Source organism: Octodon degus, unplaced genomic scaffold, assembly GCF_000260255.1.
Source record: "Octodon degus isolate 3935 unplaced genomic scaffold, OctDeg1.0 scaffold00178, whole genome shotgun sequence".
Classification (NCBI taxonomy): Eukaryota; Metazoa; Chordata; class Mammalia; order Rodentia; family Octodontidae; genus Octodon; species Octodon degus.
Window position 1 is genome coordinate 1,017,392 of NW_004524754.1, and position 16,524 is coordinate 1,033,915.

The 16,524-nt window shown below is 50.9% G+C and overlaps 1 protein-coding gene across 1 annotated transcript in view; it reads right to left on the reverse strand.

The window, feature by feature from the left end:
* Positions 1-1,781: 1,781 nt before the first annotated feature.
* Positions 1,782-16,524, reverse strand: part of Cd9 (CD9 molecule) — a 32,853-nt gene continuing 18,110 nt past the window's right edge. The window contains exons 2-8 of the mRNA XM_004643559.2: positions 13,949-14,054; positions 7,120-7,217; positions 6,154-6,228; positions 4,424-4,522; positions 4,212-4,301; positions 3,440-3,523; positions 1,782-2,290 (exon numbers count right to left, since the gene is read on the reverse strand). Of these exons, the coding sequence (XP_004643616.1) occupies positions 2,225-2,290; positions 3,440-3,523; positions 4,212-4,301; positions 4,424-4,522; positions 6,154-6,228; positions 7,120-7,217; positions 13,949-14,054 (618 nt within the window). The 3' untranslated portion in view covers positions 1,782-2,224. The remainder of the gene's footprint in view (positions 2,291-3,439; positions 3,524-4,211; positions 4,302-4,423; positions 4,523-6,153; positions 6,229-7,119; positions 7,218-13,948; positions 14,055-16,524) is intronic.

Here is a 16,524-nt window from a genome sequence, read left to right on the forward strand (position 1 = left end):
ATTTCACTTAGCCTCACAGTAAGATTCATCCTTATGGGCCAGAGCTGCATCTTTCCCGGGCTGAGTGATATTCCATTTCGTTGGTCCATTGGATCCTTGGGCTGTGTTCACCTCTTGGCGATCGTGACTCAGGCTGTAAACATGGGTGGTCTGGCTGCTCACTATAATGGCATCAGGGACTTCTTTTCCCCTAGGACTGGGGATTAAACTGAGATTCATTTCTAGTCTTTTTAAAATTTATTTTGAGGCTGCGTCTCATTATATGGCTCAGCTGTCAGGGTTGTGGTTTAACTTCTCAGCCTCAGCCTCCGAGGCTGCTGGTAGTAGAGATGTGTATGCTGTGCCTGACCATTCAGGGACACTGAACAACTGAGGCTAAGTCAGTGGCACAGTTCAGCTAGCTACACTCATCTGAGGAACTGGTCCGTGCTTACAGCAGAGCTTGGTCATTCTTGATCCCTTTGCCTGTCCACACTTCTGCCTCCTCTGCCATCCCCAAGTCACTGAGGGACATTTTGATTCTTCTTTTACTCTATTTTTAAAAATTTTTTATTTAATTTAATTTTATTATTTATTTTTTTGCGGAACCAGGGATTGAACTCAGGCCCTTGCGCTTGTCAGGCAAGCACTTATTCTACTGAGCTATCTCCCCAGCCCCTTTATTTATTTATTTATTTTTTTGATATAGGGTCTCACTGCATAATTCAGAACTTTGGTGATCCTCCTCAGTCTCCTCAGTGCTGGGATTACAGGCGAACACCACCATACCTGGTTTCAATGGCCAGCATACAGTCCTGGGAATTGAACTCAGGACCTTGAGCTTGCCAGGCAGGTGCTTGGGCCACTGACCTATCTCCCCAGTCCTCTCCTTTCTTAATATTAACAAAACTCAAAGTGAACCAAGGCATGTTAAATAAAATAACTTTTTTATAGCTTCCTGCTCCCTGTTGCTCCTGCTCTCTGGTAACCTCCCATCTGGCTCCTGGACAGCCCACTGCAGTGCAGCACAGGCCCAGAGCCCCCCTGGCTGGGCGTCCCCCTTGAGGGCGGGCAGCCGGCTCTCCAGCTTTTCTACCTCCCAGGAGAGTATGTTTGGCTCCTTGACCAAGGGCTCAGTCCCTGCAGGTCCCACACTATCAGGACCAGCGAAGACAAGGGCAGCGGTTTATCGCCACAGGGCCTACCTAGATTGTGCTTGTTGTTCCAGCTTGGTCCTGGTCTCCCACTATCGGGTGTTCTCGTCTGTTCTTCCAGGCATCCCACAGATACCACTAACAAGCTCTAGTGATGGTGAAGGGTCCAAGTGCTGCGAGGGGTCACTGCACATGCGCATCTCCGACGGAACCCTGATGGGTACACACTCATTGAGTCACTCAAAGCACACATTTTCATGGACAAGAACCCTGAGCCCAGCTCGGTGCTGTGGACTGAAGGGCTGCTATCCTGGGACTCATGTTCTTTGTGTCCCTAGGACAAAGCCCACTGCACAGCGAGTCAGGGTGGGTTCTCTTACATCTGTGGAACCCTGGACCAAAATTTCTCATCTCTCTGTGCCTTGAGTGCTTCACTAGAAACTTTATACAAACACAGTAAGAGTAAAGAGTAGTTGAAAAACACGTGATGAGGGCCGGGGAGATAGCTCAGTGGAATAAGTGCTTGCCTGGCAAGCACAAGGTCCTGAGTTCAATCCCTGGTACCACCAAAAACAAACAAAAAAAGAAAAACATATGAAAATGACATAACTCCATAAAAAATAAAGGAAGTAAAACCAAAAGTCAGTCTTGGATATTATGATAATCTTTTATTAAGTATCAAATTGTCTTCAATATAAGTTACAATCTGATTAAATTTGATAGACATTTTTATCCACATGAGGACAAAAAAATTCTCTTTATGTACAATATCATTTTGTCTAGAGTCTAGCAAATATAGTACCTTTCATTGCAGGATTTCTGCTTAACAAGCAAAAATGAACAACTGGAAAAAAACCAAACAAAAACTAACACAAACCCAAACCCCCAAATTCCTCTGCTACAAATGTCAATATTGAATGAATCATTAAAAAGACAAACACAGAACTTTTGTTTAGAAATGCAGAATGAATGCTAATGTTAGTGGCAAAAAAAAAAAAAAAAAAAAAAAAATCCCCCCCCCCCAAATAAAAAAACAAAACACCCAACAATCTTCGGGGTTCAGTTTTCCTGCTCAGGGAAGTATGCTGACTCTAGACCATTCCTCGGTCTCTGCGGATCGCACAGCACAGGATCATACTGAAGATCATGCCAAATATCTGCAAGACAGAAGAACACTTCGTCTGTGCGAAGGAAGGCTGGGGTGAGGGAGACACCGCTGTTCAGTCTGAGGTGGGTTCCTTGAGGTCGTGAGAGCCCAGAGGTACTGAACAGGCAGGGAGGTGGGATAACGGAAGGACCGGTTCTGAGAGGCAGCAGCCCGCACCTGACAAACTGCTCAGGCACCTTGCCTGAGATCTTTCACAGTGAGACTGGTAAATGCAGAGGTTGATTCGAGTTTGGATTCTTGGTATCTCAGTAGAGCACACAGGTTAGGAGCAGGGAGCAAACTCCGGCAAGTGCTCTGCCACCGGCCACACCCCAGCTGGAGGTTAGTACTTTTGCTTTCATCTTTGTGATGTGTGTGCATCTAAAATTCTACTTTAAAGGGTGTTAGTGTGTCGCTTTCTATAAAGCTTCAAGCCTTTATTAGCTGCAGTGGAGTGGTGTGAGTCACCATTGAGAAAGAAGGCCAGTCTCTTCTGGAGCAAGCCTGTGAGGGACAGAGGGAGAGGCAATGACAGAGCCTGGAGTGCTGTGAGCCCAGTGACCCCTGAACGGGACAGTGCAGTTTCCAGGATGCCCCCACTGGGGGAGAGTGGGGTGGTCCCAAGGAGTCTGATTGCCTTTTGGTGGTTTCCAGGGGCTGATGGGCAGCAGAACAGCGCTTTGGAGACACCCAGTCCTCCTGCTGGCTGTCTCACCTCTGGGTGCCTTTCAAATGAAGCCTCTAGAAAACTGCTCTCCAGGGGCACATGGCGGACATGCCTGAGGAGCAGCTGCAATGGCAGCCCCCTCCATCTGCCCTGGAACCTCGGTGTGAAGAGAATGGGCCTGGGAGATGCCCCGAGTTCACACAGGCTGAAGCTTTGATCAGTGCACTCCCTCTGTCCACAGCCTTTCTGTGAGGGTGCTGGGGACGGCACCCAGGGCCTTCACACACGCTAGGTCACTGAGCTACCATGAAGCCACACCCCCACCCCTCTTCTTCCTAGTGGTAAAATGGAAATACTAAAGCTCCCACCTTGTGGGGATGTGAGACTATCAGGTGACGAACACGCAGCGTTTCAGGCGGTGCCCTCCAGAGCCTGTGCTCACTAAGTGCTACCAACTATGAAGCCCAGAAACCAAGACGACCTGCCACTCACCATCACCACAGCGATGGCAATGCCCACTGCACCGATGATGTGGAACTTGTTGTTGAAGACATCTTTGATGGCCTCAGGGCAGGTCTGAGGAGGCAACAGAGACCTAGGTCACCCACAGGCCCCAGCCTAGGGACACTCCACATGCTCCTGTCTTATCCAGGGAACCCTTGTCGTTGGAGACCAGATGTGCTCACAGAAAGAGATGTCCTGGCTGCTAGATGGCAGGGACCCAAGCGATACAGGAGGAGGTGGGTACCTAATTCCTGGGAGAGACTCAAGGGAGGTCTAGACTCACCCACCCTCCTAGCGCAGGAACCAAGGTCTTGTGCATGCTGGGTAAGTGCTGTCCCATTGAGCGAAATCCCCAGCGGGGTCCAGTTCTCCTATGGCTTTAAAGTCCCTTTTATTACTCAGGAGCCTGGACAGTAGCATACAATCACGAACCATTTCCCAAGTTTACAACACAAGAGTCCAAGACTCAGGTGTCTGTGCTGATAGACCAAGGGCTGGGGAAGCAGTGGGCAGCCCCCTATGTCCAGTGGCCCTCGGGGGATAGGCACTGTTGCCAACCTGGCCTGGCCTTTGCTTTGCTGCCTTTCGAGGAAAGAAAGCCCAGGGCAGGGGAGAAGTGGGTGTCTGTCTGGGCCCTTTCAGCTCAATGGGATCCTCAGGAAGCACTCAGATACCTGGCCCTTCAGAATCTCCCTGGTGTGACAAGGGAAGAGCAGCAGAAGCCCCTCCCTCAGTTTACCTTGGCTCTCCCTCAGTTTACCTTGGTTTTCAGGCCCTCGAGGATGTTATCATTGGGGCAGATGTCTGAGATAAACTGTTCTATGCCTCCAGCTATGCCACAGCAGTCCAGCTGCAGAGAAAGCAGGAATGGAAAGATGACTGGAAGAGGCACCCGTCTGGGTGCAGCCAGCACCTGCCTCAGACCCCTCCGCCACCCTCCAGGAAGCCCGGGTCTGAGTCAAGGCCGCCTACCGCTTTGTGGATGATTTTCAGTGTTTCCCGCTGGGGCTCGTCCTTGTTCTTCAGCTTGGCATAGGTATCGAGGTAAAAGTCCTGCAGGCGCTTAATGACCTACAGGGGACAGATGAGCAAGGGACAGAGATGGCTCTTCCCCATATATGTCTTCACATTTCACCAGCTCTTTCTGTGACTTTCTTCAGGTCCTCAGTCAACAAATGCCTGTGCCCAGAAGATGTTACCTAGTAGACCGAGGCACTACTACGCCCTTCTTAGGGCCACTGAGATCCCTCTACTTCCTCTAGCCACCATCCTTCGCTGGTCTCTTCAACTATTGAACTCCTTCCTTCTGTCTGTTAACTAAATGGAATTTCTTCCATCAAAATAATTTTAAAAAGATTTTTCCTAGTCCTATTTTTTCACGGTACCAGAGATTGAACTCAGGATCCTGTGCTTGCCAGGCAAGCGCTTATTCTACTGAGCCCATCCTACTCCTGACCTAGCTGGTTTTTCATGCTTCTGTGTTTTTCTTCATGTAGGTGTGACTTTAGGCAAATTATTAAAACCTTTTTTTTTTTTTTTTGGTACTGGGAATCAAACACACAACCTCTTGCCAGCCAGGTAGGTGCTGTGCCACAGAGCTACATCCCCAGCCCGAAACCTTTCTGCACGTCTGATTCTGCATCTGACGGCAGGTGAAAGTCCGCACAGCTCATGGCTTCCTATGAAGACTGAGGTGAGACACTGCATGTCCTGCTGTGGGCACGGAGCCTGCTGCAGAGTGAATATGGAAGCAGCATTAGCTGGGACAGCAAACCCTGGAGGCTAAACCCAGGCCACACGAAGGCACATCTATCTATTGCCTTGGCCTTTATCCAACCCAATGAACAGACCAGGCTCTGGCATTCTTCTTTCATAATTATCCCTTCCTATTCCTATGCCTGTGGCTTTTGTTGCTTGGATAATTTATTTTTCTCTTAAAGCAGGGTTCCTGTCTCTAGATCTCTTTTCCTCTCCCTTCCCTGGTAAACGAGCCGAGATGGCCCTTCCTACAACAGCGTGCTGCTGGCACGGTCATGCCCGGCCCTGGGCTCTTTGCGGCTCCCTGCAAGTGCAAGCTTTGCTGCGCTCAGCCCTGCCCATCAGAGAGTCTCCACCACTACACACCTTCTTCCTGCGATCTCTTCTTAAATTCAGGGTCTAAGCTAGCGCCCCCTTCTTTAGGAAGACACCAGAGAGTCCCCTTTTCCTCAACATCTTTTTTGATCCCGTAGCACTTTCAGATATAAACCACTTCTGTGACACTTTTCAAAAACATCCTTTTCCCTGCAGTAGATGGCAAAGTTCAGGGGGCCCCCAGATGGTGGCTTTGTGGACTCTCTATGATCGTGCAGTTGGCTTGTGGCGGCATGTGAACACCTGCGGCTTAGGAGGAGCAAGGGTGCCCAGACAGCAGAAAGCCATGGTTCCCAGAGCCTTTCCAGGAGTTGGGGCTGCTGAGTTAGGAGATAAGCTCCCCCAGGGGAGTCCACTGTGAGCCGGCCTTGAGGCTGGTGCATTGGCGGGGGGAGCAGTGGCAAACACCGCCTTGGAGGAGCAAGTGTTCTGGCGGCTGAATGAAGAGTTATGTCTGATGGCGGAAAGCCAGCCAAAGGGACCAGCCAGCACCCTCATTAATCCCTGGCCCCCAAGTTTTCAAAGCTGGATCACTGTAGGTCCCAAGAATTCATGTGGGGAAATCTTACCTCATCCTTGTGGGTAAAGCCCCAGGCGGCTGCAGCTACTTCAATACCAAATATCACCAAGAGTGAGCAAAAGAACTAGAAGGCAAAAGAGATGGAGTGAGGAGCAAGCCCAGACAACCGGTCAGAAAAAGCAAAGGAAGCTACCGGGAGCCACACAAGGACAGCCTAGCAGGACACAGGGATTTATGTAGGAAAGGCACCTCGCCCGGGAGTAGAGTGAGGCTCGGAAGACCCAATGCTGACGCTTAAGGGCGTTAGTGAGGAGTCAATGAACAAAGTAACTCATACAACCCACTGAGATTTGGGGAAATAAAGGCAGAAAAATATACTGTGGGGTTTGCGGAAGACAGCAACAAATTTTCTGTCTTCTTTTTTTTCTTTCTTGGCTGAACCAGGGATTGAACTCAAGCCCTTGCGCTTGCCAGGGAAGCGCTTACTCTACTGAGCCATCTCCCCAGCCAGACAGCAACAAATTTTAAAACAAGAAGGAGAGAAGATAAAAGTACCTGTGGCTTCAAGAGAAAAAGTAAACATGGTTCTCAAGAAAGGGAGAACAGGGTTGGGGAGATAGCTAGGGGATCTAAGTGCCTGCCTGGCAAGTACAGGGATCTGGGTTCAATCCCTGGTATTGCGTGCCATGCTGGCCTTGGAAGCCTGGGTGCACTGTTTCAGCCACTCAAAGTGGGTGTGGTGGTGCATGCCTGTAATCCCAGCGCTGGGGAGGCTGAGACAGAGGATCACTACGAGTCTGAGCTGTGTAGCAAGACCCTGCGACAAATAAGTAAATAAGTAAATAGCCTCTGGTTGAGGCCTGGAGCTCAGATGATGAGGAAAGCTTTGCCAAGGAGGCATCTTTGTTACCCTGCCTCACTATGCCTATCCTAGGGATGGGGTCAGCGAGCGGGAAGGGGAGGGAGAGGGGCCAGGAGTCAGACTGGTCACAGAGAATGTGTAAGGGGTACTCACCAATCCCAGCATGCACTGTGACTCCTGGATGGCCCCACAGCAGCCCAAGAAGCCCACCACCACCATGAGGACCCCAGCTCCAATCAGAATGTAAACTCCTAGGGGGAAGAAGAAGAGAAGAACACACGATGCAGCCATCAGTCTACAGGCCCGGGTTTTTCAAGTTTCTCCTTTTGTCCTCTGTGCGACTTCATGTGTCTCCCACTCTACCACCCTGCCTCAGGGGAGAAAAGTGCCCTTGCCTCACAAACAGTTTCTTCTACCTCTGTTCCTGTTTCCAACCACAGGGTGCTGTCAGAACATGCAGGAAGGCTGGGGACACCCAATGTCCATGGCCCAAGGAGGCCAGCTCTGCCTAACTCCTCTCAGGGACACCGCTGTGCCCGGATATTGAGGATGTGTGGTTGGTAGGGAACACCCATAGCACACGCTGGCAAAGGGACATTTACCTTACTCTAGCACAAAGGATACATCTGGGTATCAGAAAATCCTTGCTGCAGTTCCACCATTACCAACCACAGCGTGTCCTCTGGTAAGACATATTTCCTCTCAGCTCCCCAATTTCCTCACCTAGTTAAATTAAGGGGGTTGACTGTTTGAAAATTCCAAGGCCTCCCCATAGCATACTGAACAGAGCTTATAGTCACAATGTAGTTACTTCAGATAAAGGGTGAAAAGGATCTTTCTTGATAACAGGAGGGTGAGAAATACCAGTACTAGGCCTTCAGTTAGAGAGGCTGGGGAAGAGAGAGGGAAGGGCAACGACTTCTACAACTCTTTTCTTTGCCTCAAACGATGCAAATACAGAGGGCATGAGGGAGCAAGCTTGGCCTCCTTTGGTCCACACTACGCCGAGGGAATGCCCGGAGGGGCTCATCCTACAGTTGTACTCCTGGGAAGGAGGCCACAGCTGTCCTGCAGGATGACCCCTGCACAGCAACTACAGAAAGCCTGTGTGAACACCAGCAGAGTCCCAGCATATCCACCTGGTAGGTACGTCCCATCGAGGGCAGGCCCTCTGCCTCTCAGAATACCTAATTTTGAGAGCTCTGCGTCTGTGTAGATGTTGTTCAATTTCTTGGTGCAAGGTTTTTTTTTTTTTTTTAATTTTACAAAACAAGGACAGTTGGGCTAGAGCTACAGCTCCGTGGCAGAGCACTGGCTCAGCATGTGTGAAACCCTGTGTTTGATTCCCAGCATGTATATGTGCCTACAAACATGCACCTAAGGGCTACTGGGAGGATTAACTAATATAATTCACATTCACTGCCTATGCTAGCTCTTACTAACCTCAATAATCCAAGAGATAGGTAACAATTACTGTTATTATTAATATATTTGGTATAGGGCTTACAGTATCTCACTACATAGATTGGACTCATAGTGATCCTCCTATTTTCTGCCTCCCAAATGCTGAGATTATAGGTTCGTGTCACCATGCCCAGTCTCAGTTGCTGTCTCAGTGAGCCCTGGGAGGTGGGGCCAGCATGGCACACTGGGGATTGAATCCTAGTCACTGTGCCTGCCTAAGCAGGGGCTTTAGTCTGCTGAGCTATCTGGCCAGTCCAAGATAGGTAACAAATATTAATAAGCACAGCAATAGATTTTATACATTTGATGTTTTTTTTTTTTTTTTTTTTTGCGGAACCAGGAATTGAACTCAGGCCTTTGCGCTTGCCAGGGAAGCACTTATTCCACTGAGCCATCTCCCCGGCCCCTGATGTTCTTTCTATATTGTCCTTCAACTGGAGTCAGAGAAACTTGCATCCAGGGCTGGAAATGAGGGTGACAGCAGGTGACACAGTGACCTCACTTTACAGTCACCCTGGCAAGGGGCTGAGGCCTCACATGCAACAGACCTTGAGGCCCGCCCACCTGCAGCTGGGGCCAAAGGGCAGTGACACGCAAGCACACAGGCGGCATTTGTGCCTCTCCTTTTTCCCCCACATCTGCTGTGATGTCAGGTCACGTGGACTCCTGGCAAACCCCAAGTCAGATGAATGCAGGCATTGTTCCTGAACACACCCAGCCCAGACTGGCAAGGGGACAGACGCAGCTCATCCTCCAGTCATCGCTTAAGAGCTGTGGGGCCGCAGGCAGACATGGGGACTGGTGTTTTGCAGCACAGCCCCATGCACGGGGGGCCCTGGGGGAGCCACTCTCTTCACTCAGTCCTACATGGGGATGCCAGCTCGTGAGACAGCAGGACAACCCCACCTCTTCCCATCTCACAGGAATGAGACACCTCTGAGCACCAGAGCAGGCACTGAGTAACTGAGGGGACTAAGACATCAAAAGGATTTTCAAGCATATGAAACACACGGTGGGAGCAACACAGAGCCGTGCTTTCCCTGCATCCACATCCCAGCACAGAAGCCTGGCTTGCCAGGCATGAGCCGGCTAGCTGGTTCAGCAGCAAGCAACCTATAGCAGGAAAGCGCATTCCCCACGCAGCAAAGGAACAGTCTCTTGGCGGGCCACTCGGTTCCCACAAATTTTCACTCTAGGGCTCTGCAGAGGAAGATTTTAAAATGAAAGGGCTCACTGGCTTTAACTGGGACCTAACTTAGCTCTCTCTAGGCTAGGGCGAGGTCATGTAGCACCGGCAGCCAACAAGTTACAGGGTGGGAGGGCTGGGTAGATGGCTCAGTAGAGTAAGTGCTTGCCTGGCATGCGCAAGGGCCTGAGTTCAACCCCTGGTTCTGAGAAAAAACAAAACAAACAAAACAAAACAAAACAAAACAAAACAACAAAAAAAAACCCTACAGGATGGGCAGCCACCTGGAAGCGGGGCCTCCACTCTTGGGTGGTCACAGGGCCGCTGCTGGGCTCCCTGGCAGGGGCTGCTGCTGCTCACTTTCTTGTGGTGCTGGGCACAGGACCCAGGCCCTTGTGAAGCCAGGAAGCTCACTGCCACCAAGCGACATGCACACTAGCCTCAGGTTTGCTCATTTCTCTTTGGGAAAGCTATGTTCGGCCGTCCCCCAAGCTGCTTAGCAAGGCTGGTGATGCTCAGTGACAAAGCGTTCCCCTCTATAAAACAAGTGAATGTTAGCTTTCTGTCTGACTCATGGAAAAAGTTACTCCTCCCAGGCCTTCTCGACAATTATCATGTTTAATTGCTTAGGGGCTGTTTATCCTTCCTTTTTCCAGCCTGACATTACAGGCTGAGTAAAAAAAAAACCAACAAAAACCAGTCTAGTGTGGCAGTAGTTAGTGTACTCCAAAGTGTCCCTTACACAGGAAGGGGGCTTGCGCCCACTCTGTAGTAAGGCCCTCAGTGCAGGCTGAAGAGGACACGGCAGCCTCCTGGTGTGACCCAATGCCACCTCAAGAACAGCACTGTGGGGAGGGGGACAACTTCTGCCTGTGTCTTCGGGTTCTTTTTTGGCCACTTACCACTTCTGTGTGGGCCAATCTGGGGTTCACAGGAACCCAAACTCTGCCCTGCATATTGGTCCCTTGTTTCCTTGTTCTCAGTAATAAGCAGCACAGAGCAATTCCACTTGCTAGGCACAGTGTCTTTCACAGAGGGGTGGCCACATGTCAGCTATGCCTGTGTCAGGTGGGGAGGACAAGGCACAGAAAGCCAAAGGCCACAGAAAGCCAAACCAATGGCTTCAACCCACAGCTGAGGTGGGGAAGTTTCCTGAGGGTAAGTGCCATGGGTTCAGAAAATCACTGGCCACCCATTTGTACATAGCAGGTGGCCTTAGCGAGCAGGGTACATCCAGGACCTCTGGCTGGAGCTCCCTAGTTTCCCTCACTCAGTGGCCACGGCCTTGGAAGGCTACCAAGGAGTGAAGAAAAGCTGGCGGCCTGGAACCAAGAAAATCAAGTTCACTGAAACACTCAGGATTATGGATACTGCAGACAAATTGGATCTCCCAGGCCTCAACTGCAGAGAGGGCCCATATAAGGATATTAGCTGTCCCAGACTTGCTATGGACTCTGCTAAATACTAGAGAGGTTTGCCCTGTGCTGTTCTGCAGACAGAGCCCCATGCCAGGGACAGCGAAGCCCATGATGTCAGGCCAGCAGCCAGCGGGTAACTGGCACGCCTGGCTCCTCAGCTGGGAGAACGGCTATGGGGTCACACAAAAGCCTGGCCTCAGCCCCGTGGGCTCTAGGACGCAGTCAGTGACGCCTCCTCAGCTCTTTGTCCAGGGACAACGACCACTCAGTTTCCCAGGCAGGCCTGCTCAGCCAGACCCAGGTGGCCACTCAGCTTGCTGATGTCCCAGGGTCACTAGCAGCAGCCCCGGTCTCTGTAAGCAGAAGAAACTACAACGCTGAGTCCTTTGGCCCAGGACGGGTCTAGCTGCAAGGGTATGTGAGGCTCCTAGCCTCACCTGGAGTGCCGCGTCTCTGCCTAGTGTCACCCCACTCCCCATCACCTGAGGGCACCTGCTACTGAGAGGGCCATGCGTTGACATGCGGGATCTGCACCCTGAGAGGGCCATGCGTTGACATGCGGGATCTGCACCCTGAGAGGGCCATGAGTTGACATGCGGGATCTGTACCCTGTGAAGGTCCTGGCTCCTTTACCCATGTGCTCGTCACCTTGCTGCCACCTTGCACAGATTTCCCTCTGTCACCTGCTGGCTAGAGACACTGACCACAATTTAGGAGAAATCAAAAGGCCCCACCTTGCTCGCACAAGTGGGAACACTGGGTCTGTGCAGACTTTCGAAGATTCTCACATAAGGATAGTTATTACTTAGCCTTGAGGCCTTGCTTTCTTCATTTCTGATATCGGATGCACTCTACATGGAGTTATGAGGATTAAACTAAAACAGTGAGCAAGGGACACAACAGACAGGGCTAGAAATGCCAGGGCCTCCCTCCCAGCCCATCTTTTTAGCAATGAGATCCTTGCTTCCCACATCTGAAAATACAGAATTCATCAAACAAAAAACAGGCACCAGGCACGCTGGTACTTGGCTATAATCTCAGCTGGTCCAGAGGCAGAGGTAGGAGGTGGTGGCAAGTTTAAACACAGCCAGGGCAATTCAGAGATTTAGTGAGACCCTATCTCAAAATAAAGTTATAAGGGTTGGGCAGCTCAGTGGCACAGTGCCTACTTAGCAAGCTAAAGGTCCTGAGTTGGATTTCCAGTACCAAGATAAATTAAAAAAAATTAAAAAAAAATAAAATAAAAACAGAGCTGGGGATGTAGCTCAGTGCCAGGCCCTGGGTTGAGTTCTCCATACTGTGACACACCAAGCAATGTACAGAAGAACATGTCGTTAGGAGCAGCTCGCTTGCGGCCTGCTTGCCTAGCATGTGTGAGGTCCTAGATCCCACTTCCAGCACCACAGAGACAAAGTCAAAAACCCAAACTGGGTGACTAAGAGCTGCCAGAATGGCAGGGGGCTGAGGAGCTTTTCTGAAACAGAGGCACATGGGCTCTTGCTCAGGAGTGCGGCCTGGACTGACGCCCATCCTGCAGGCAGGCCTGCCGGCCCCAGGGGGCGAACTCACAGGCCGCAGGACTAGGGGCGGGACAGGGTGTCCCTTGGCTGCAGGCCCTGCTTTTTCTTCAGGGCAGTGTCCCCTCCCATCCCCTGCTTCCTGCTCTACAGGGTGGTCACCACAGACTCACAAAATTCTCTATGGCTAAAACAAGTCAGGGCACTATGGAAACCCACCCCCTAAAGACTGTGTGCGTAGATTAAAACAAAACAAAACAAAACAAAACACACTGTTCTTTTCTTTCTCTCACATCCTGACAATAGTGAGCCATGCCCAAAAAAGCCCTCAACCAACAAAAAGCAGAAAACCAGAAAAACTATCCACGGGGCGCAGGAGCTATACAACCCAGCTGGCTGTTTTTACAGAGCTTCTGTCCTTCGTCCAGGAAGGCAGAGAAGGGAAGGTCCACGTGGCTGGCCAGTACCATGGGTCCCCAAGCCTAGAAGATAAACCTCACCAGCTCCTCTGTCTTTTGTAAAAATAACTGTGGTGGGTGGGAAGGAAGTGACCGAACTTACCCTTGGAGCTGGATGACATGACAGCTTCATCCTAAAAATAGGGGGCTGGGGTTTCTCACAAATGAAATGGTTCCTATTCCCCAAAACCAGGCAAAGCAGAACCACAAAGTCTGAGTTTGCTGGGAAGCCCAGAAGATGCCTTCGGCAGGCTCGGGTGCACCCTCCTTTTAGAGAAGCTGTTTGGCAGCAAGGGGGACAGAAAGATGCTAGAGAAGCTGACAAAGAGGATCTGTGTACATCGAAACCTGCCAGGCCTGGTCACACTCCGAGGATCCTAGCTGTGTTCAAGTTGGAAACCTTTCTGTTAAAAGAGGTTAGAAACCAAACCCCACAGCAGTTACCCCAGCACCAGGCTCTTCTCTCTCCTATTAACTTCCTTTGGTGGTGCTGGGGATTGAACTCAGGGGTTATGTATGCCAGGCAAGAGCTCCACCACAGGGCCATGCACACAGCACCCCTAATTCACCGTGCAGGAGGCTGGTTCGCCTCCAGCTGAGTCTTGCTTTAAATACTGGGGAGAAGAGCCACCTAGTTCTTCCTGTTGCGGCACAGCCCCAAGACAACGATTTCCAAATTAAGAGAAGGATGACACCTTAGAAGCCATCGTTAGGACAGACTTGGCCAGGGCTAAGTTCACATCAGAGAACAGTCAAACTGCCAAGCTCAGCTAACATGAAAAGAGACCACATCAGTAGGACGCGCGCTCACACGGACAACTACACAGCAAAGCTGCAGAACTTGAGAGGCCCACGCCTGGCTCCTACCACCAAGTCCCTCCCAGACCCCAGGCCCCTGGTCAACAGGGAGTCTCCAGACTTAGAGGAAGCCACAGTTACCTGTGTAGAAGCTGGAGTTACTATGAGTGTCCTGCTCAAAGATGGTCTTCGTCTGGGTGTCGAATCGGAGCCATAGTCCAATGGCAAGGACAGCAATCCCAGCAAGCTGCAAGACATAAGATGTTGGTTACTACTGACTGCAGTGCAGTCCCCAAATGAAGGAGGAGGTCTGACACTTGCAACTGGACACTGCTGGAGGGCCCTGTCTCTGCCCCTACACACACCTGATAGCATCCGAAGACAGTGGTGTGTGTGTGATAATCTATGAGCCAGCAAGCTGGAAATTAGCATCTAGCAGATGGGTGTATAGGCAAGAGATGGGTACTAGAAGCCACGGAATGCCACACCGCAGTGGCCAAGGACAATGCTGACTGCCTTCAGTGCTATGAGTGCATCTCATAATGCTAAACAGCAAGAGCCACAGGTGTCCATGCAATGATTCCACGAAGTTAAAAATCATTATGTAGGACACACATATGTATAAACCCTGTGCATATAAATGATAAAGGAACAAAAGAAGCAACATTCACAAAGTAAATGGTGACCTCAGGTGGAGGGAGCAATATTCAAGAGTGAGCAGTGGTAGGTGAGCAAATGTCATGGTATAATATCCCTCCCTCTTTTCTGGTACTGAGGACTGAACTCAGGTCTTTCTTGGGCTCTACCACTGAGCTCTATCCCCACCCCCTCCACATTTTGAGACAGGAATTTGCTGCTAAGTATCAATATCGGCTTGAACTCGAGATCTTTCTGCCTCAGCCTCCAGAGTATCTGGGACTAAATTTAGATGCATGACACTGTACACAGACAGGAATACACATGTGCCAGGAAGGCAGCTGGAGTCTTTCAACCACACTGCTTGGAGGAGGATATGGCAGAGCCTCCCTCGACCATCTCCATCAGTCCCTTATGCATAGGCCCATCCTGGCATGGCCTGGTTGGGCCCGATGCTGCAGTGCAGGTCTCCCTTCCCTTCCCCTCAGTGCTAGCCGAGATCCCTGTCACTGCTCATACCAGGGCTCATGGGTGGGCACTCACAGTGGGCAGTGCAGTGCCAGCTGGAGGTGACACTGGGACCAGATGTTATGCCAACCCCTCCACAGAGGCCCCTCACACTGGAGCTCTGCTCTCTAGGACCACGGTGGCTGTCCTGGACTCTTTGTCCCTCCTTTTCTCCACCATGGCAGTGGTTTGGATGCACTGGGTACAGAACAGAAGTGGTGGCTGCCAGAGACCTCAGCCTGCGGTGGACACAACCCAGCTATGCTCACGTGGGGCAGGGTGATCTGGTCCTACTCAAGGTGAATCCCTGAGATCCTGCCCTGCCATTCCTGGCTTAGAGTTGTCCTGGCTTAGACTAAGCCCTCAGTTTTGTCCTCTGTATGTAGAGCAGGAATGGAGATATGACCCTACCTCAGGATGGATAAAAGAAGAAAGGTTAGAAAACACAAGAAGGGGGAAGACACTGAGGTCTCAGGGGAACCTGGCCTCAGCACAGAGGTCAACTGGCACAGCACTCTAACTTCTGGGGGCAGCTGCTCTGCACCCTCCACAGTCAGGTCCCTACCTGGCCCAGGCGATAGCTCACTCCTAAGTGAACATTGCAGAGGGCCAAGCACCTGTGGCAGGGCACTGCAGGTGTAGGGATTTCAGGGCTGAAATGAACCTGAGAGGGCTGGCCAAATAGCTCAGTGGATTAAAGCACCTGTAAACAGGAGCAGGGGCTGGCCCCACTCCTGGAGTGTGCTAAACTGGCAATTGAGACTGGGCATGGCGGCACAGGCCTGTAATCTCAGTTCTTGGGAGGCTGTAAACACGTTGATCACTATGAGTCAGATCTAGTAGAGGAACCCTGAATACCCTGTAGACCATTCCCTAAAAAAATACAAAGAACATGAGAATGTTGGATTCTAAGACATGGGTGAATTGGGGCAGGGGAGATGGCTCAGTGGAATAAGCGCTTCCCTGGCAAGCGCAAGGGCCTGAGTTCAATCCCCGGTTCCACCAAAAAAAAAAAAAAAAAAAAAAAAAAAAAAAAAAAAAAACAAAACCCACCAAGACATGGGTGGGATTTTCTTTCCTTCTAGTAAGGAACAAAGGCAGGAGAGGGCCTTCCAGCCTCACCCAGTGTAGCAGATCATCGCTTCCTGGGGGAAGCATGTGTCTCCCTACCTCGCCCAGCTGGGAGCCGCTGCACCAGCTTGTGCTGACCAGAGAATCATCCTCAAGTCACCTGTTTGCTCATGGAGGGAAATTACTCAGCACCCCTTATCTGCTAGGGAAACTCCATGAGTCACCACGGAAAGAAGGGCAGCATCAATGTGCTCTGGGGCCGAGCTGCAGAAGGCGCCCCAAAGCTGCGCTCTGCCCAGCAGCTCCATGCAGTACAGACACTGGCTTGCAGAACTGGACCACCCCTCATACAGAGGGAGAAAGCATTCAGGTCTCTTCTTGGCCAAGGCCAACTGCAGGAGTTGGGGGCCCGGGGTGTCTGGACTCCTCCCAACCCAACATCAAGCTGCTGGGTTGTCAAAGTTGTAATAAAGTGATAATGAGGGTGGAAAAGCAGCAGGCTT